We start from the raw sequence: 21,725 nt of genomic DNA on the forward strand, positions 1-21,725 counted from the left end.
CTGACTGAGCCACCCAGGCGCCCCATGAGAGCCCATATTCTTAACTACTATGTATAATTCCTATTAATTAAAGGAAAAAGAAATCTGATTTAGTTTTCAAAAAAGTACAGAAGGGCGCCTGGGTGGCTCAGTCAGTTGGGCATCCAACTCTTGATTTCAGCTCAGGTCATGATTCCAGGGTCATGGGATCAAGCCCCATGTTGCACTCTGCACTGAGCATGGAGCCTGCTTAAGACTCTCTTTCTCTCTCCCTCTGTCCCTCTCCCATGCTTGTACTCTCTCTAAAAAAAATATTAATTAAAAAAAATAAAATTTAGAAAAGTACAGCCTTGTTTTCAACTCTATACAGTCCTCTGCACTACAGAAAATATGTCCACTTTTAGAAAAGAAATTCCTAGGGAACTAGATTGAACAAACACACAAGCATAATCTGTAACCCTACGAAGAGTGACTGAAAACAGTTAAACAGTTGACCTGTTATCTCCTTTACACTATACGTGAGGTTTGCTAAGCAAAGGTAAAATTTAACCAGCTTGTTCTATCACAAATTCTAAACAGAGAATTTCAAACAATAAAATATGTTCTTTCAGTTTAACTTTGATGGCAATGGTCTTAGCTGTTAGAAAACCCACATTCAAAGGCCTAAAGCCGACATATATAAGGATAATTGCTCTAATAAAGAAGTGAAATGGTTTCATACCACAGAATCATTTCTAATTTAAAGCTAAAAGTTCATAATTATTTATAGGCAGGTCTTTCACTTGAAATTAAAAAGGATTCAAACAGTAATCACTTATGAGACTCTTCATGCATGCCTAGACATTACAAACATAACTGCATAAAATTTTCCACAATAAAGAGCAACAAAGAATCAAATTCCACAAGGTGAGACTTTCAACAAGTGGGAAAATGTTCAAAATGACTTTGAAATGACCAGTACTCTAAAATGTACAGTTCCAGACTTTTTCTAAAATTGAGTCATATTTACTATTAAGCAAAAAACTGTAATTCTCAATTAACAATTTAGTAATTATAAAGACACATCATTACCTTCCTCAAGTTCCATCTCTTCTTCATCCTCTTCATCTTGGTTATTGTCAGTAACTACATGGAAAATACATGCATTAAAAATGTGACAATTTACTTCAGCGATAAAACTACAAAGGAAAGAGATTACCATAAAACTCTGGAAAGTAGTTACTTTCGTGAGGAGGGAACAACTAGTGATTTAGGGGAGCACAAAGAAAGTTTCTGGGTGCTGGCAGCATTTATTTCTTGCCTGGATGGTAGTTATATGGGCGTGTTTTTGTGATAAACCACATGACTTTGCAACTTTGATTTCTAGACTTTCCTATGTTTTATTTCGTAAGAAAAAAAGATACAGGTAAAAAAAAAAAAAGGCTAAAAAAGGATGACTATTACATGCTCTAATTTTAGAAACAATAGTATTTGGTGAAAAAAACTCTGAAAAGAAAATCACCTCAATATAGTAGCTTCAGCTATACTCATGGTACAATAGACATCATCTGAGATAATCATCTGTATTTCTGGCTAAAATCCTCAAGCTTGCTCTGTGACTAATTGCAGCTACCCCTATTTTGTAGGTATGGGTGAAAGTAAAAAGAAAATTAAATCTTGAAAAAAAAAATTGTGTTAATATTAGTAAGCAGCTATAATTTTTACTAATCTACTGGCTAATCAGATTCACCTGGCTTCTCCCTGGTCTGTGGGATTATACCACTTTTATCCTTGATAGGAAGCAAGTGAATCAGTTCCTTCTCCGGTGCAGTTTGCAGAGTTCTTGGTATTTTTTCATATTTTTCTATAATACGCTCTTGCTTTCGTTTCTTGACATGAACAGGTTCACTGCAGGGAAAAAAGAAAAGAAAATTCCAGCTTTAATGTACAAATGGAACCTAGAGACCAGTAGAGAAGTACAGAAAATACACTACTAGCCAAACCTCCAAGAGGTATACAGATATTAGCACCTAGACCAGGCACACAGCAGGCACTCAAATAAAAAATGAATAAATGAATTGTATAGTACTGTATTGTATAGCATAGTACTATTGTATAGTATAGTACCGTACCACAGAGACTCAAACTATGACTGGATCTAATTTTTTCCTTCAGATGCAAACGAGTGGGTTACAGCAGATTCTTTTTGAAGACTATTCCACAGAGCCAAGGGTGGTATCGTGCTATTTTACTTGCCCAAAAACCTTCAGACCATAACATGGACTTAGAAGAGTTAGAAAGATCTAAGTTTAAATTTCAGATCCACTGCTTATGATTGCAGGAAGCATCAGTTTCCTCTGTAAATGGGAATAACATTTACATAACATAAAATGGGAATAACCTACCTAACAGGGCAACAAGGATTAAGAACTCAGGACTGTTCTGCCAATTCCCCAAACACAGAGCTGCATTCTTCCCCAGTGCACTCTACTTTACTATCCAGACTAAAAAGAAATAAAGATATACACTAAATAAGGCCAGTTTGTTTTATTCATGAACTTCCTTAATTTAGGAAATAAACCAAGTCACAAGGTTTACTCTTTGCAAATACTGTGTTCTGAGCTGAACATCTTGTACTAAACACCTACGTAAAATCCAGAACCAAGTTTTTAACACTAAAAGGACATGAATGATTATAATCTAAATGAAGTATTACCTAGAAGAAAGATCTCTTGTTAGAAAAGATGCTCTTTGTCCTAAGTCTCTCATTAACTGTAAGTCATCTTCATCCATCATATCTAAAGGAAGGGCTTCCTCTTCTTCCTCCTCTTCCCTCTCAATCCTTTTACCTGTTCCAATACAACAAAATCAGAAACAACTATTAGAAGCACAGAACTCTGTGTTTTTGTGTCAACAAGAGGAAAAGTTTAGGCTTTTCTAGTACCTTTGCCCAGTGTTTCTAAATGGAAGCACTAATGACACAGTGGGCAGGACAGTTCTTTGTTTTACAGTCCTGAGCTAGGCAAAATCCTAGCATCTCCAATCCCTGAAATCTAAATGCCAGGAGCCTTCCCAGGTCACTGTAATAACCAAAAATTAAAATGCCTCCACACATTCTGCAATGTCTTTCAGAGCATGGGAGAACCAGTGATTTAGCCGTTTCCCTCCTTCTGATTCCCAATGACTTTCATTTCCATTCCACTTCAGTCACCCCCTCCACAGGCCACATCCCACACCTTCTTGCTTTCTCCTGCCTTATTCTGTCATTGAAGCCCTCTCCCCCTTACCCTTCAAATTCTCTAATCTGTTAACTTCTTTATATCAGCATTTTAAGATGGGTGAAGTCATGGTCCAGTGGGCAATTTGTCAATTTTACTTCGTTACGTAGATTATGTGGATCATACAGATAAAACTGTCTGTCTTAACACCTGTATAGTATTTCACCATAGGTAAACAACATCTACGTCATTTAACAATTCCCTGTGGGAGAACATTTTATTTTCAATTTTTGATCATGGGGGCATTTTTATTTCTTTGTTTGCTGTTATTAATAATGTTGCAATGAGCATGCTTGGAAATACATTCTTGGCAATTTTTTTCAAATATAATCATAGGTTGATTCCTAACAGGAAGACTATTGGTCAAAGGAAAATCCACTTATTTTCTTAAAATCTTATTCTGTGATAGTGAATATGAGTTTATAAATATATACTTTTCTTTTTATTCAAATGGTATAAGCATCTCATACATGTGGTGATAGCCTATAATTACAATTAAGTGAAAACATCAATACACAATACTTTTCACCTTGTTTTTCAACATTAACTATTTTGTAGAGTATTTGATGTTGGACATAAAGACCGTCCTTCTTTCTTGAAACACTCTTCTTCTGATTTCTAAGACACTATACAGTTCTGGTTTTCTTCCTAATTCTCTGGCTCCTCCTCAAATCCCATTACATATTCCTCCACCCATTTCTTTCCTTTTTTTAATGTTTATTTATTTTTGAGAGAGAGAGATGGAGTGTGAGCAGGGGAGGGGCAAAGAGAGAGGGAGACACACAATCTGAAGCAGGCTCCAAGCTCCGAGCTGTCAGCACAGAGCCCGACAGGAGGCTCCAACTCCCGAACCATGACATCATGACCTGAGCAGATGTGTAACCAACTGAGCCATCCAGGCACCCCTCCCCTCCACCCATTTCTTAAATGCTGGGATTCCTTAAAATTCTTTCTTGGTTTTCTTGTTCTCAGTCTCCACAGTCTTCGCAGTCTTCAATTACCATCTATATGCAGATAATTGCCAAAGCTATTCTCTCTAGCCCACATATTTCACATGAACCTTATACTCCTATACCCAACTGCCTGACAGACTTCATTTAGATGCTCAACATGTAAAAATGAGTATTTTTCTTTTTATATGTAATTATTAACACATTTTTAAAAGTCTACTGAAATTTAGATAGAAGAGATCCTAAAAAGCATCTAACTCAACCATTGCTTTTTTTTTTTTTAAACAGATGAAGTACCTGGAGATTAAGTGACTAACTTAGGCCACTTTCCTAGTAACAAAATTAAGAAAACCCAAGGGGCACCTGGCTGGCTCAGTCAGGGGAGCATGTGACTCTTGATTTTGGGGTTTTGAGTTCAAGCCCTACGTTGGGTATAGAGATTACTTAAAAATAAAATCTTTAAAAAAAAGAGAGAGAGAGAGAGAGAAACCCAAGTTTCCTGACTTCCAGCCCAATGACCTTTTATACATCACAATAATATGTAGCCAAAAGATCAAACTAAATAGGTCAGGATTAAGAGAATGAGATGTAGATGTACATGGGAAGACTGACTAGTCAGATACACTCAAATATGAATACCCTGAAAGTACCAGTAACATTGTAGAACAACTGGTCTGACTCAAAATGGCCATGTTCCTTACCTGTTTTGAGTACTTGAAGTTCTTGGATAATTTTACAAAAGAATAACCCTGTCAGTTACAGCTCAATTTCACTCCAAGTTTCCAAATGAAAAGAAAGTCAGAAGTTTAGAAAACTAAGTGAACTTTGGCAACACTGTGAAGAATGCTCCAGAGAAAGCTATGTTCTTACCTTAGCTAACTGCCAGTGAATGGCAAAGTGGCAGCACTGGCATGCTCCCCAACATTTATTTACACAGCTAATCTGCTTGTTTTCCCAAGTCTTCTTGATCTCCTTTCTAGACAAACTACAAGCAGAGACTATCTCCTTCTCACAATGAATACTATATTGAAACGTTTTCTCAAATGGACTGATAAAGCATATAGGACCACTATCCTTACCTACTCTTAGGAAGATCTGAAAACAACAGCGGTTACTAGAAAGCAATGTTGTTTCATGAAAAACATTTTATTTGTTTTTTTTTTCTTTTAATGTTCATTTATTATTGAAACACAGAGAGAGACAGAGAGTGAGCAGGGGAGGGGTAGACAAAAGGGGAGACACAGAATCCGAAGCAGGCTCCAGGCTCTGAGCTGTCAGCACAGAGCCCAACGCGGGGCTTGAACCTACAAACTGCGAGATCATGACCTGAGCCGTAGTCGGTCGCCTAACCAACTGAGCCACCCAGGTGCCTCTATGAAGAACATTTTAGAAAAAATCAATAGTGGGGTGCCTGAATGGTTCGGTCAGTTGAGCATCCGACTTTGGCTCAGGTCAAGATCTCACAGCTAGTAGGTTTGGGCCCCCAACCAGCTCTGTGCTGACAGCTCAGAGCCTGGAACCTGCTTCAGACTGTCTCGGCTCTCTGCCTCTTCCCCGTTTGTGCTCTCTCTCTCTCTCTCCCAAAATATATAACCAATATTAAACAAAATTTTTTTAATTAAAAAAAAAAGAAAAACTCAATGGAAACTACAGTACATGAATGCTTTCACAATTACCTGGTTGTTTTTCCCTTGGGTCTTCCAGTGGAATCGGTTTCTTAGACACAGCATCTTTTACAGCTTGCCTTAGTTTCCTCTGTTCTTTTCGGTACTTCTTGAGAGTGCTTTGTTGTTTAAATTGCTTATTTTTTAGCTTGTTTTCAAGTTTCACTTTACTAGTTTTCAGCAACTTCCGAAAGCTTGGGATCTGCTTTTTATTTCTTCTCTAGAAAACAGTAACAAGAGTACTGCACACCCAGAAATTTAAATTGCATACTCACAGCAAAATGTTATCTTTAAAATAAGTGACATTCATAGATCGGTTTACTCTTTGCAAAGTTCTCCAACATACGTATCCCCTTCAAAAGCCTAGTTAAGGAGTGATTGATGTTACCTTCAAATTACTGATTAAGAAGCTAAGGCTGAGATTATATGACTTGTCAAAGACCCCTAAACTAAAAAGGAAAACACAGAATTCGGGTCTTTGGATTCCAACATTTGCTGGTAACCCCTCATTCAGAAATCCAAATCTCAGCCCTCATTTTCTCTAAAACCGGGGCAAATCACTTACTTTCCTAACTCCTTACCCTTTAGGAGAAAAAATGGGACTCATGTCGAGTCCCATAACACACATTATAAACTCACTGAGAGCAGAACCCTGTTTCTCAACCGTAAAATAAGGGATTCGAAAGATAGTCTCGAAGAACCCTTTAATGTCCGACACCCTACAGAAACAAGGCTCCGTGCCTGTCTCATCGCGGCCCCCTGAAGCCAACCACGCGCACAGTGGGCAATGAAGGAAGCACCAGATCTAAGAGCCGGGACAGCACACAGAACCAGAAGGGAGCCCCGAATCTAGGCCACCGCCCCCAACAGAAGAACAAAAACCCGCGCCAAAACTACATCACGCAGAGATTGTCAGCCAAAAGGGCCCTAAACCGCGGAGACCTGGCTTCTCAGGACACTCACCGCCTTCATCCTTAAATATGAAGGGAGTTCCGGCCCTGCAGTTTCACCGGGAATAAAGGTAATCCACAAAACCCGAGAAGGTAACACACGTGCCCAAACCCGGACACTGCGCAAGGCGGAAGCTACCGCTGGCTCCTCCCCATCCTCCGCCTCCGGAAATGGGGGCGGGACTTCCGCACCCAGCTTCAGCCGCGCGCCCTCTCGCGGCGCCGGGTAGGTGGCGCGCCGGCGAGAGCGCACGTGAATGGGTAGTGTCCCTGAGCGACGCCCTGGCAGAAGGCGGGTGGCCCCGGGGGAACTTCGCAAGGTCTGTGATTCTTATCCTCTCGTCCGATTTCCTTTACGGTCTTGGAGGAGTCGGGCTCCACCCTTCAGAACGAAGGGGCTTGATTTTTATTAATCACCTTACTGCACGTTGTGCCACCATCACGTAGCTTACCTCATCCTTCTGTCATAGATACTTGTGCAATTGGTTTTCCTCCGTCAAGGCTTGGGCGCCGAAAAAGCCTTATTTCTTTTGGGTAATTCCTGTCCCTCAACGGGCCCTCTGGGCGTATTTGTGGAATGGCGAATGACGTCTCATGACCTTCCGGAACTCAAAAGTCTCGAATTCTTGATATTTTATCTTCAAATATTTCTTGCCTTCATTTCACCCCTTGTCTGATAAAGAGGTATATCGGTGAGACTCTGCATTTCCATATTTTACAACTCTTACCTTTCCGTAAATTTTAGTCTGCTTTTGAATTCCAACAGTCATTAATTCTACCAGGAAGATTTATGTATTGCAAGAATATGTTTTTCAGAATGTTTGTCTCTCAAAGGCTTTTTTTTTCCCCCTGAATAAATTAAAGAATTCCACTTCAGTCTATTTTTTAAAGGAATAAAGTATGAGCGACATCTCAACAAAGTCCCGGCCCCGCAGTCCGAAGGCAGGTGGGAAAATGGAGGAGAGGCTCAGAAGTCTGAGCTCCCTGTTGAATGGTGGTGCTAAAGAGCCAGAAGAACCTGCCCATTTCTGGATCTCACTTCAGAGACCAAGAATCCCATTCTATCTGGAATTCTTCTTTCCCTCCCTTCCAAGTTCACCAGTTTTCCCTGTTGTGCTCTCTCCTTCCCCACACACTCTCAGAAACAGCAGAGCCTGTCCCACTGGAGTATTACTTCATCGAGCAAATTGAAAACATTAGCCTATGCTCTTCCCAAGTGCCTGAATTCCTTCCCACACATAGCAATTTGTCTTCTGATCACTCCCATCCTTCCAGCTTTCCACCAGTCTCTCCAAAAGTGAGGCATCCCCATTTAGGTACAAAACCAGCTTCTTCCAACTTTATCAGACTCCTGTATCACTAATTATCCCTTCTTTCTCGGTTCCCCCTCTACTAGATTCTTCCCCTCAACCTATTAACATATTCAAATCTCTGCCATATTTTTTTCCTAATGACTTATCTCTTTTTTATTTATATATATATTTTTAGAGAGTTAGAGTGCACAAGTGGGGGAGAGGGAGAGAGAAAATTTCAAGCAAGCTCCCCACCTACCGCAGAGCCTGATGTGGGGCTCGTATGATCCTGGGATCGTGACCTGAGCCGAAATCAAGAGTTAGACGCTCAACTGACTGAGCCACCTGGTGCCCCAGACTATCTCCTTTTAATTTAATTACAGTTTCATTTTCCTCCTTCCCTGCTTGTCCTTACTTCCAAAAATCTGGTATTCTGATGTCTCCACTTCCTCCTTTGTTATTACAGCCCAAGTCTGTGCTAGCTTTTTTAGGAATTAAATCACATGCTTGACCTATTTTAAGTTTATAATCAACTTGAATCCCTAGATCATTTTTAAGCAATTGTTGCCAAGCTAAATCCCTCCCATCTGGAATTTGAGCAATCTATTATTTTTACACAAACTTGAAAATGGAAGCTTACATGATTCCTACTAGTTTAATCTTAATGGTTTCTCAATTCTGTCATCTTCAGGTTTGTGTCATTTACCATTAGCTCAATCCACTGCTGAACTCAATTTGGGTTCTAGATCCTCTTGGATCTTGCAGAGATTTACTGGACACTTGGGCTAAGGGAGGTCACTGGGCTACCTCAAACTAGTTTTACAGGGATTGTACTTACATTCCTGTGAGCCCTTTTGAGCAGTCTGTAAAGAACCCATCTGGGTCTGCCCATAACATTCCACTGAAACTGCTCTCCTTAGGGTCACCAAGAACCTCCAAATTGTTTTTCTTTTTTAAGTGTGCAATAAACCATATCACTTCTTTTTACTTTTCTTAACCTTTAAAAAAAATTTTTTTTTGATGTTTATTTTTGAGAGAGCACAAGCAGGGAAGGGGCAGAGAGAGAGGGACACACAGAATCTGAAGCAGGCTCCAGACTGAGCTATCGGCACAGAGCCCGACAGGAGGCTTAAACTCACAAGCTGTGAGATCATGACCTGACCGGACGTCTGACGCTTAACCGACTGAGCCACCCAGGTGCCCCTTAACCGTTTTTAGCACTGCCTTTGATGCTACATATTTCTCCTTCCTCACACCACAATGTGTCAATGGTCTTTGCTCCTCTACCAGCCTCTTCCTCAGGTTCTCGTCCCACCTCCATTCCTTCTTCCTCATGCCTCTTCAATGTAAGTGATTCTCAGGGTTCTGCTCTTGGTCCACTTTTCTACTTCTCATTCTACTTGCTTTTTCAATGTGATCTCATCCATCTACATATTGCAAAAAGATTTCCAAACCATTTGTCCAGTCCATACCTCTCCTTCCAAGCTTCAGTGTTATAGCTACCTCCTTATGGACATCTCCACATAGTAACCATAGAGCTTCAAATCACCATGTTCAAAACCAAACTACTTTTTTTTTAACTTGTGCCTATGCCATCCAATATTCCCTATTTCATTCATTTACCCACAGCTAGAATCCCAATATTCCAGAGATCATGGGACACAAGCCAGGGCTTTCTTAGCCATTTTCTATAAACAGACTGATTTGAAAAATGTCACTAAATGGACATGGAACAATAAGGCTTCTGGTGTTCTTAGATAATTCATCTAAGATGTAACAAGAGACCTTGAAGAAACTAAAAGCACGTACTAGGCTCAAAGTAGATGTGTCATATTTCCTTATGAGAAATTACTAATTGGTGACAGATTATAAAAAATGTATATCTCCAAAATTCAGGCATCAGGAATTTGAAAATATATATGTCATGGCCTCTACCTTCATCGATGTCAAAATGTAGTTGAGAAAAATATTTGTGTAGTTGAGAAAGATAGTTATGCATGACCAAGTAAAGATTAATAGAAGAGATTGTGTAGATGGTAAAAGAGAACAGAAAGCTTGGGAAGAAATGACAGAACAATGTGTACTTAAATGGACCCTTGTAGAAAGGACAAAGTTCAGATAGATGGGGTGATATTTTCTAAGCAAGGTCACATGGGTAATGCAAACAATTCATATTGTGGTCTATCAGGAAATTATGTTAAAATAGTTAATAACCCTAATTCCAATTAATGATTAATTATGCAGTTAAAATTGTTAAAAGACAAAATAATACCAAAAAATAAAATACAAAATAGCAGATGTCGTTGGTATCCCACCAACATCCTCTCAGCACTTATTACACATATGCAGGAAAAAAGTCCTTTAAAAGTACTCGCAACTTTTCATCTGAAGACTTTCACGACCCCCGCGAAGCAAGCCAGAAGTGCTAAGGAATACCCCTGAGAGCAGCCTTCAACCAGTGACAAATTGAAGTTGAAGGATAAATCTAACAATCGTGATAGGCTAAAAAATGTCCTCCAAAGATATCAGGCCCTAATCCCTGAAACCTGTGAATATTACCTTATATGGCCAAAGGTGTAATTAAGGATCTTGAGATGGGTAGATTATCCTGCACTATACAAGTAGGCCCTAAATGGAATCACATGTGTCTGTATATGATAGGAGGAGGGAGATTTCACACAGGCAAAAGAGGAAGAGGCAGTGTGACTACAGAGGTTATAGTGATGTAGCCACAAGTCAAGAAATGCCCCAGCCACCAGAAAGGGGACAGATTCTCCCCTAGCTCCTCTAGAGAGAGTGCAGCCTGCTGACAGCTTGATTCCAGTGATAATGGTATCTGACCTATAGACTTGTGAGAGAGTGAATTTCTTTTTTTTTCTTTTTTTTTAATTTTTTTTCAACGTTTTTTATTTATTTTTGGGACAGAGAGAGACAGAGCATGAACGGGGGAGGGGCAGAGAGAGAGGGAGACACAGAATCGGAAACAGACTCCAGGCTCTGAGCCATCAGCCCAGAGCCCGACGCGGGGCTCGAACTCACGGACTGTGAGATCGTGACCTGGCTGAAGTTGGACGCTTAACCGACTGCGCCACCCAGGCGCCCCTGAGAGAGTGAATTTCTATGAATGCTTGGCTGGCTCAGTCAGTAGAACATGGAACTCTTGATCTCAGGATTGTGAGTTTGGGCCCCACGTTGGGTAGAGATACCTTAAAAACAAAATCTTTAAAATAAAATAAATTTCTGTTGTTTTCAACCACCAAAGTTGTGACAGTTTGTCATAACAGCCATCGAAAACTGATAACACCAATATTTATACTAATCAATATGTCAATGTCCTCGTTCCTCAGAGGTAGGATGATTCTGAGGCATCTTCCACATTGCCTCCCAGAGATCCACAAAAGGAATGAGCTCCATTTGCAAAGCTAACCTACTCATCAGCCCACTCTTTCACTGTCCTCTTCCCAGTCTCACTTCCCCATCCCTCTATCAATGGTTACTAGACTCTTCTTTAAAATAAACCACTTGATGGGGTGCCTATGTGGCTTAGTTGGTTAAGCATCCAACTCTTGTTCTCAGGGTGGTGAATTCAAGCGCCGCGTTGGGCTCCACACTGAGCACGGAGCCTACTTAGAAACAACAACACTTGCACTCAAATCCTTGTGTATAAGTTTCTTGGGGCTGCCACAACAAAGTACCACAAGTTGTATGACATAACAGAAATCTATTCTCTCACAGTTCTAGAGGCTGAAAGTTAGAAATAAAGGTGTTGGCACAGTCTGATCCTTTTTAGGGCACTGAGGGAGAATCTATTCCATGCTTCTGGTTACAGCTAAAAGTCCTAGAAATTCTTCAGCTTGTGGGTGAAAACTCCAGTCTCTGCTTCTATCCTCCCATAGCATTCTCCCTATGTCTATGTCTTCACACGGCCGTCTTCCCCTCATATTGGATTAAGGGATCACTCTAATGACCTCATCTGTATTTGACTACATCTGCAAAGCCCCTGGAAATTTCCAAATAAGGTCACATCCATAGCTACCAGGGATTAGGATTTTATCATCTTTTTGGGAGGCACACAATTCAACCTATAAGACCTTGACTCAGGGTCAAATGTTGGGACTCCAACCCAAGACAGTTATCACTTATTAAGCACTTTTTATATTTCCCTAAGTATAAGTTATTTCATTTTATCTTCCATAATCTTAAGAGATAAATATTAGCTCCATTTTAAAGTTTATGAATGTGAGAATTAGATATAGTATAGTAAAATCTGCATTTCACCCGATGGGAAATGTAGTAAGATAATAGTCATCCAGTGGGAGTGCTTTTTTAGGCAAAAGGGATCAAATGCCTTAAACTGTTTTTCTAATCTGCTATATTATAGAACAGGAAAAAAATTAAAGAGGATTTTCCTAGGGTTTTGATGTATGTTATTTTCTATTTAAGATTTTTGTTGATAAACTTCTAAGACGTAACGTAACATTTCCTCTTTCTTGTATTAGTTGTTCAGAGCCATTATTTACTGCTTTCCAAAATCTCCAGGGAAGGGGAAGTAGATTCCATGCACAAAGTCATGTACAGTTTCTGATAGTGCCTTTGGCAGCAGCAATTCCTCACTCCCCTCCCTGTACCAGACTCTGCTAGGAGCTCTCTATGAAAGAATGTTCTGTAAAACAAAGACACATTGTCTTTAGACCTCTAGTCTAAAGCTGCTGGGAAGTATAACTGAGCAGGGAAAAGACTATAGAAGTGAAACTCACATCTGAGGTAACTTGTATATCATCTCACACCTCCCAGAATGTGCTCTTGCTTATTCTAATGTTTTCTATTACACCTATCACCAAAGCTCAAGTCCTCTGTCTGGTTATGAGTTTAGAAATAGTTCATTCATGGGCTTACCACATACACAAAAGACCTGTTTAGGTGGCATGTTTCTGATTGCTCTACTTCATTTTCCAAGTTGATGCTGCTGATTATAAATAAAATGCACTTGGGTGAACAAATGGATACATAAGTGAAATAAGTGGATATCTATGAATAGAATGATGAGGTCTTAGATGATCTAAAATGTCTCCTCCTACAGCTGTCACTCCAGAAAGAAGATAATGATTTGCCCCTAAGGAATCTCTTTCTTGGGTTCATTAGGGGCAAAAGGGACTTTTTAATATTCTATTTAGGACCTTTTAACGCCCAGAAAAAAAAGGAAATTGGTGACTTCTGGAGGTAGCAAAAATGGGAAGTGAAGGAGAGGAAGGATGTAAGTAGAAGGGACAGGCTCCAAAATAGCTCTATTTTAAACATAATGTAAGGATGTATGTATACATCCTTAAGATGTGTATATAATAGAATTATAGTTTTAGTGGGCATATGAGTTACCTATTTCTGCTTAATAAATTACCCTAAAACATGGCAACTCAAAACAATAAACATTTATTATTTCACACAGTTTCTGTGGGTTTGGAATTTACGAGTGCTTAGCAGGATGGTTCTGGTTCTGGAAATTGCAGCCTAGATTTTGGTTAAGGCTGCACTTATCTGAAAACATTACTTAAGCTCCAGGATTAACTTCTAACATGGCTCACATGGCTCTTGGCAAAAGGCCTCAGCCCCTTACTGACTGTTGGTAGGAAGCTTCAGTTTCTCACTATGTGAACATCTCCTTAGGGATGCTTGAGTATCTTCATGACATAGTAGCTGACTTCCCCTAGAACAAGTTATCCAAGAGAACAGGGGGAAAGCTCTAATGTCTTTTAAGATCTAGTCTTACGGTGGTGTTCAAAGCTGACTACATATTTAAGTCATGCGGGAGCTTCTGGAAACTAACAATACCCCATCACACACAGATAAACTCAAATCTCTGAGGGTGATGCCTAACCATTGGTGTTTTTTACTCTTTTTAAGCTACCCAGGTGATACAATTCAGCCAAGTTGAGAATCCTGCATAGGGCACTGACTCAAATATAGCTGCACATTGGAATCACTTGGGGCAGGAATTGAAAATGCTGATTCTTGGGGCACCTGGGTGGCTCAATTGGTTAAGCGACTGACTTCAGCTCAGGTCATGATCTCACTGTTCATGGGTTCGAGCCCCACATAGGACTCTGCTGTCAGTGCAGAGCCTGCTTCAGATTCTCTCTCTCTCTCTCTCTGCCCTCACCCCCCCATGTTCTGTCTCTCAAAAATAAATAAACATCAAAAAAAACTTTTTTAAAAGAAAACACTGATTCTTTGGTCCTTTCACAGGCTGAATTGTGCCCCCCCCCCCAATTCCTATATTGAAATCCTATCCCTAGTACCAAAGAGTGTGACTGTACTTAGAGATGGGTTCTTTAAAGAGGTCAAATGAGGTCATAGGGTAGACCCTAATCCTTTTAAGAATAGGGGTTCTTATAAGAAGAGGAGATTAGGGTACAGGTTCAGAGATAAGACCATGTGAAGGAACCAAGAGGAAAAAACCACTCTACAAACCAAGAAGAGAGGCCTCAGAAGAAACCAACCCTGCAGACACCTTGATCTATAACTTCTAGCCTCCAGAATCATGAGAAAATACATTATAGAGGATAAATAAATAATCATGAGCCACCTAGCCTCTGATACTTTGTTATGACAGCCTTAGCAAACTAATACAGGGCCCATCCCCAGAATTCTGATTTCATAGGCCTGGATATAGCCAGGGATCAGGGTATTTTAAATGCTCGTCAGGTGATTTTAACGTGTGTCAGGGTTAAGAACCCCTGCTTTAGGGTGAAATCTGACTTCACCTCTTTAAAAAAAAAAAAAAAACTCTAATCTTGGAAGGCATCACCTCTACTATTCAATTTGTTAGAAGTCACTTAATTCAGACCACACTCAATGATAGGGGAATCAGGGTTCACTTTTTAAAGGGGGACATATCAAATAATTTGTGGACACATTTAAAAATCATCAGTGTTGGGTTCAATGAACATTAATTGATTAATTTATTAGGGCCTGAAATTAATTTATTAGGACCTGAGTGGGCACTGGAATTCAAACACAAATTATTGTCCTGTCACTCAGGACTAAAGAAATTGGAATTTTTGTATAGGTAAGCAAGAGGCAATTTTAGGACATGGGACATTACGGGACTATGATTTTTTGAAACTAAATGTTCATGAAGGTGAGATATAAATCATGGATACTATGACGTCTGATTTTCTCCTAAGCAGAGGAGAAAGGTTGCTTTGTAACCATGTGATTGCCCATTCTTAAAACTGATCTGAACTGAGAAGTACAGAGATGGTAACTTATTCCATCTTGTAACCCTTGACACCTGGGTCATTATTTTTTATCTATAAATAATCAATAAATTTTTACTGGTTTATTGAATTAAGCATAATTGATGAAGAAAAATCCTAAGTGTAGACTCATGTACCTCATTTGATTGTTGTAAACTTTGATTACCATGGTTTTTCTGGTGTTTTTTGTTACCTTTTTTTTTTAACATGGTCAACTCCTTTCTAGAATTTAGAGCAATCACAGAGGCACAAACTCTTTGACACCCATGACCTATACTCTGCCAGTTGAATTGTTGCATTTGGTTTAAACAGTTTGTGTGTGTGTGTGTGTGTGTGTGCGTGTGTAATATTTTTAATTGATTTTTGAATGCCTTCAAGTGGGGCGCACACTCGGTATTCATTCTCTAGTTCCCCACTACTTCTGTTGTCTAATATCCGTCAGCCATATTGGTCCCTAAAGGCTTCAGCATGAGACCCATGCATCTAGATTTAAAATTTCAGGATTATAGGGGCACCTGGGTGGCTCAGTCGGTTAAGCGTTAGACTTCAGCTCAGGTAGTGATCTCATGGTTCATGAGTTTGAGCCCCACATTGGGCTCTGTGCTGAGAGCTCAGAGTCTGGAACCTGCTTTGGATTTTCTGTGTCTTGTCTCTCTCTGCCCCTCCTCTGCTTATGTTCCATCTCTCTCAAAAATAAACAAACATTAAAAAATTAAAAATAAATAAAATTTCAGTACATAATATTATTTTGGCCTATTCTTACTTTCCATCCCAAGGGTGAACTGTTTCCAGTAGATCACTTTTGGTTTTAGGTCAAAAGTACTGTTTTGCTGGCCATGGCTTTTTGTGTGAATCAGTATCCCATGTAAGTTCTGCTAAACACTTGCTTTCTCTCTCTTCTTTCCCTTCTCTTCTAGTCAGTGTTCATGGTGAATATTCTCATTTCCTACATCATTCAATCCTCACATCCTCAATGATACATAGAAAAAAGCACAAACATGGAGGGCAGGCAGACTTTGTTTTTACTAATTTTTAAAACAGAGATAACAGTGCCTACCCGTGAGTGAGCTAATGTATGTATATATAGCACTTGGCCTGGAAAAGGTGTGGTAAGCTTAAAAATTAAACACTCCCTCCTTCTTAATGGCAAATACTTTCAAGACCTTCTGTGAAGCTTCTTGCACAGTCCTTCCACTTTGACTGTCTTTTGCTATCTTTATTCTTCTCAGTTCATTCATTTATCCTTTTATTAATTCACTTATCCTACAAATATTAATTGGCCACTTGCTCTATACCAGCCACTGTGTCAGGGACTGAGAAAAAAGAAAATCATACCATCCCTGCCCTAATTGAGCTTATGGTCTACTAGCAGAAAGCAGATGTTATAGAATCATACTAATTGATGTAAAATTTTCAAATTCTGTAATTTTAGTTGTAATTGGTGCCAAAGTGTTAAGTATTATGATCCATCATAATAGTGGGATGTGGTCTTGTCAAGAAGTCATTGAAAGGTTTTCCTGATAGCATGATGACTGAACTGAGATCTGAAGGAAATAGGAGGTAATTCTGGTGGGTGTGTGAGCAGGGGGAGGATGGGGAATGATTATAGTTTCTAGCAGATGGAACAGCATGTGCAAAGCACTGTGATCAAAGGAAGCCCAGGCTTATTACTGGTCAGAGTTTCCTGCTTGCTGGCTTTCTCCCTCTCTCTTTCTTCCTTTCTTCTTTTCTTTCTCCTTTCAGCAATTCCTTTCTTTTCTCTTCCGTAGGCAACTACTTTAATGCATTTAACATAGATTTTAAAAATGTATTTGTGTCCTTGTAAAAAGATACATTTCTGTTTTGTGTATAGGTATTTTTGATTTATATAAATGACATTGTGTTATCTCATTTCCTTTTTCACTTGACACTATGGAGTTTTTTTGTTTTTGGTGTGTTTATTTAATGTTTATTTTTGAGAAACAGACAGAGTGTGAGTGGCGGAGGATCAGAAAGAAGAGGGGAGACACAGAATCCAAATCAGGCTCCAGGCTCTGAGCTGTCAGCACAGAGCCCAACATGGAGCTCAAATTCATGAATCACGAGATCATGACCTGAGCTGAAGTTGGACATTTAATCAAATGAGCCACGTAGCCACCTCTGTGTTTGTGTTTTTTAAGAAGGCTCCAGGCCCAGTGCAGAGCCCAATGCAGGGCTCAAACTCACAACCCCGAAATCCAGACCTGAGCTGAGATCAAGAATCAACCACATAACCGACTGAGTCACCCAAGCACTATGTTTTTATATCCATCCAGATTGCTCTATGTATCTAATCTCTTGCTGCAAATTGTTGCATAGTTCTCCTTTATGGCTCATCTTCCACTTATTATATATTTACTCCCACTGGATTGTCTCCAATTCCTTTCCACCTCAAACAACAACACCCACACACTTAAATGAGCATCCTCTAACATGTCCTCTTAGGGATCTGAGAGAAAACTCATTTGAAGGGTATAACCAGGAATGGAATTGCTGGGTCATAGGTTATGCATGCACTTGATATGACTAAGTCATGAAGACTGGGTCTCTAGAATAGCTGCAGTTATCAGAGGTTTTCTCTTCTATGGTTACTTCATCCCTACTGCTCTCTAACGGAGCATCCTAGATTCCTCAATTCTTTTTTCTCTTCTACCTCTTTCATCCTTCACATATCCATTGTGAGCAAGCCACCAGGGTTCTATTCTCCCCCAATAGCCTAGACCCAGACTAGTTGACCACATTCCCTTCAGGAATTCACAACACTATTACGTACTAAAGATAATCATCATCTTCTAAAGGAGATTTCTGTTGTCTTTTCCTGAACATTTAAAGTACTGTAAGTTATCTTTCAGCTCATAATTTGTACAATTCTCCATGGTCCCCTTTCAATTCACAAATATTTTTTAGGATTATCTATCACTAAGATGGACTGGAAACAGGTTGGACCAAAGAAAATTTTGACTTAGTCTCAAAAAAAGGAATGTAAGTGGCTAAGTAACATGGGGGGGGGGGGCAATGGACAACTGGTTCAGCTTTATTACCAGTCAAAGGAAAGTAATTTAAAATAGTTAAGAATGGTTTAAAAATAACAAAAATTTAGGCGCACCTGGGTGGCTCAGTCCATTAAGCATCTGACTCTTGGTTTCAGCCCAGGTCATGTTCTCACAGTTTGCAAGTTTGAGCTCTATGTCGAGCTCTGCACTTATGGTGTGGAGCCTGCTTGGGATTCTCTATCTCCCTCTCTCTCTCTCTTTCCCTCCCCCACCTCTCTCTCTCTCCATCTCTAAGTAAATAAATAAACATTTTTAAATTATTATTTTATTTTATTTATGTTTATATTTTTATTTATTTACTTTACATCCAAGTTAGTTAGCTTATAATGCAACAATGATTTCAGGGGTAGATTCCTTAATGCCCCTTACCCATTTAGCCTATCCCCCTCCCACAGTAAATAAATAAACATTAAAACAATAACTAAATTTTTTTCTATATTCTTTTCTATTATAAAATGACTTCCTATTATACTTTTTGTAATCAAAATAACGACATCACTAGGAAAAAATAAAAGGAAATATTTAATCTATCCCAGGTCTGGCCCCAAACGTTTCTTTCCTTCTTTCTTTCTTTCTTTCTTTCTTTCTTTCTTTCTTTCTTTCCTTTCTTTATTTTTTTTAATGTTTGTTCATTTTTGAGAGACAGAGAGAGAGAGCAAGAGTAGGTCTTGAGCTCACATGAACTCAGAAACCCACAAGATCATGACCTGAGCCGAAGTCAGTTGCTTAACTGACTGAGCCACCCATGTGCCCTGGCCCCAAACATTTCTGAAAATACTAAGAGTTGACAAGTTTTAATCCTTCTTCTGACAAATTTATGTATAAACTCTCATTTGATTATAGCAGTAGCTACTATTTGTAGAACCTGTCATTGTTTTGCAAGTCTGTCTATAGCTTTTTTTTTTTAGAGAAAGGGAGGGAGAGGGAGAGGGAACAAGGGAGGAACAGAGGGAGAGGGAAAGGAGAGAATCCTAAGCAAGCCCCACACTCAGCATGGAACCCAATGCAGGGCTTGATCCCATACCCCTGAGATCATGACCCAAGCTGAAATCAAGAGTCAGATGCTTAACCTACTAAGCCACCCAGGCAACCCTAAATAACTTTGAAATATAGGCTTATAGATGCTTTTTCCTCCAGATGTAGCTGAATGCAGTATAAAAAATATTTGAAACTCTTGTTTCTTTTTTTTTTTTTCAACGTTTTTTATTTATTTTTGGGACAGAGAGAGACAGAGCATGAACGGGGGAGGGGCAGAGAGAGAGGGAGACACAGAATCGGGAACAGGCTCCAGGCTCTGAGCCATCAGCCCAGAGCTCGACGCGGGGCTCGAACTCACGGACCGCGAGATTGTGACCTGGCTGGAGTCGGACGCTTAACCCACTGCGCCACCCAGGCAGCCCGAAACTCTTCTTTCATTACAACTCATAGCTATGACATGTATATGGAAATAATTTCAGGAGGTTACCATTTAATCAATTTTTTAAATATCATAAAAATGAAAAGTATAAAAATTTTTAAAAACCTCCACTCTTCTTTTTTCACGTCTATCCTTTGTGACCTTTATCAAGCTAGATATGCAGTTTTATACATCACTATAATTATGATATGTAATTGTGTATCTCTACCTTTTATTTAATATTACATTATAAAATTCCTCCATATTCATTTTTATCATTTTAAATATCTTCAGGGTCCACTGATATACTGGATATTCCTATACTTCCTATATTACTGGCAACTTCGGTAATCTCTAATTTTGAACTATTAAATACTTTGTTATAAGCATCTTTGTACAGCTTTTACTTTATTCCTTTGAATAATTTCTTTACAACAGATTCCCAGGAATAGGATTACAGTACATCTTAATATGTGGCATCAGTTTGCTTCTCCAAAGGATCAGTGTGCATTTCTAAAGCACTTCATCTGTCTCTTGGTTTGTGGCTGTCCCTTTGTGGCTTATCAAACAGCAGCTGCTTTGTGATTTTACTGTCACTTATTTCCCACACATATCTCACCCTGCTGAGTTAATCTGTAATACACATCCTTTCAATACTTGCTATCTAGCTATAATCCACAATTTTAGACCTAATCACCCCCTCTTACCAGCTGAGGCTTTACCAGGCATGCATGGAATTTAAACCATTTGTGGATGTTGAAGATGATTTCAGTAGCAATCCAAGTCACAAAGTCCCACAGAAGGTTGCTCTTTCTCATTGCTTTACAGAACTTTCTTTTTGATTTGGATATCAAATTTATTCTGGGTCTTGTGAACCAATTTTCAGATGGACATATCGACCACATTTTTGTTTAATAACTTCATCATCAATCCTCATAAGTTCATCAAAGCTTTAAGATTAGTGTATAGTGAGGACAATTTATGGGTATTTTAGGTTTCACTAGTGCCTACTTATATGAAACAACTCATCTTTAGATTAAGCTTTTATCCATGGAAGATGAAATTGCATGCATTCAAGAGTGTAGATAGGAATCAGCTTCAGGCAGTTTCTGAACTATGACTTTGAGGATTATGGATATGATTAATCTATTGAGTTGCGAATTTCCTGTCGTCTAGATATGAGTTTTGATAGTTTTATTCATTCATTTATTTATGTATTCCTTTAATAAATGTTTATTGAACAGCTACTGTGTCCTTGGCATGGTGCTAGATATTATTGCTAAGAAGGTGAATAAAACAGACATATTACCCCGCCTCATAGAGCTTGCAGTGTAGTGTGTGTGTGTGTGTGTGTGTGTGTGTGTGTGTGTACAAATGCCAGTCCAAAATGCTATATAAAATTAGAACTCTGACAGTGGCTATGAAGAAGAAAAGTGCTTTGAAAGCATATAACTAGAGTCTATGGTCAACTAGAGGGGAGGTCGGAGAAGGCTTCTCTGAGGAGGTAACATTAAAACTGGGGCGCCTGGGTGGCTCAATTGTTTGAGCACCTGATTCTTGATTTTGGCTCACGTCATAGGATCGAGCCCTGAGTCAGGCTGTGTGCTGGGTGTGAAGCCTACTTGGGATTCTATCTCTCTCTCCCTCTGCTCCTCTCCCCTCCTCCCACTCTCTCTCTCAAAAAAAAAAAAAAGTTTAAAACTGAGTCCTGAAGAAAAGGTAAGAGTTAGCCAGATCAACACGGTGGGAAAGGGCCCACTAGGCATGGAGATCAACATACATGAAGACAAAGAAAAGGGCAATGTGTCTGAAACGTGAGGAGTTAGGAGAAGAGAAATGAGAAATGAAGCAGAAGAGACAGATAAAAGTCAGTATAACAAAAATCGCGGATCATCATGTAGAACATCCTAGAT

At 39.4% G+C, this 21,725-nt stretch overlaps 2 protein-coding genes across 4 annotated transcripts in view; one reads left to right on the forward strand and one right to left on the reverse strand.

Moving 5' to 3' along the window:
* The window catches only part of NOC3L (NOC3 like DNA replication regulator), a 50,380-nt gene extending 43,409 nt beyond the window's left edge, over positions 1–6,971 (reverse strand). For all 3 annotated transcript variants that reach the window (XM_053207706.1, XM_053207704.1, XM_015061912.3), the window contains exons 1-5: positions 6,814–6,971; positions 5,863–6,070; positions 2,675–2,807; positions 1,709–1,866; positions 1,051–1,104 (exon numbers count right to left, since the gene is read on the reverse strand). In XM_053207706.1, the coding sequence (XP_053063681.1) occupies positions 1,051–1,104; positions 1,709–1,866; positions 2,675–2,807; positions 5,863–6,070; positions 6,814–6,822 (562 nt within the window). In that variant the 5' untranslated portion in view covers positions 6,823–6,971. The remainder of the gene's footprint in view (positions 1–1,050; positions 1,105–1,708; positions 1,867–2,674; positions 2,808–5,862; positions 6,071–6,813) is intronic.
* Positions 6,957–21,725, forward strand: part of TBC1D12 (TBC1 domain family member 12) — a 135,609-nt gene continuing 120,840 nt past the window's right edge. The window contains exon 1 of the mRNA XM_053207708.1: positions 6,957–7,120. Within this exon, the coding sequence (XP_053063683.1) occupies positions 6,972–7,120 (149 nt within the window). The 5' untranslated portion in view covers positions 6,957–6,971. The remainder of the gene's footprint in view (positions 7,121–21,725) is intronic.

Source organism: Acinonyx jubatus, chromosome D2 (assembly GCF_027475565.1).
Source record: "Acinonyx jubatus isolate Ajub_Pintada_27869175 chromosome D2, VMU_Ajub_asm_v1.0, whole genome shotgun sequence".
NCBI classification, from domain to species: Eukaryota; Metazoa; Chordata; class Mammalia; order Carnivora; family Felidae; genus Acinonyx; species Acinonyx jubatus.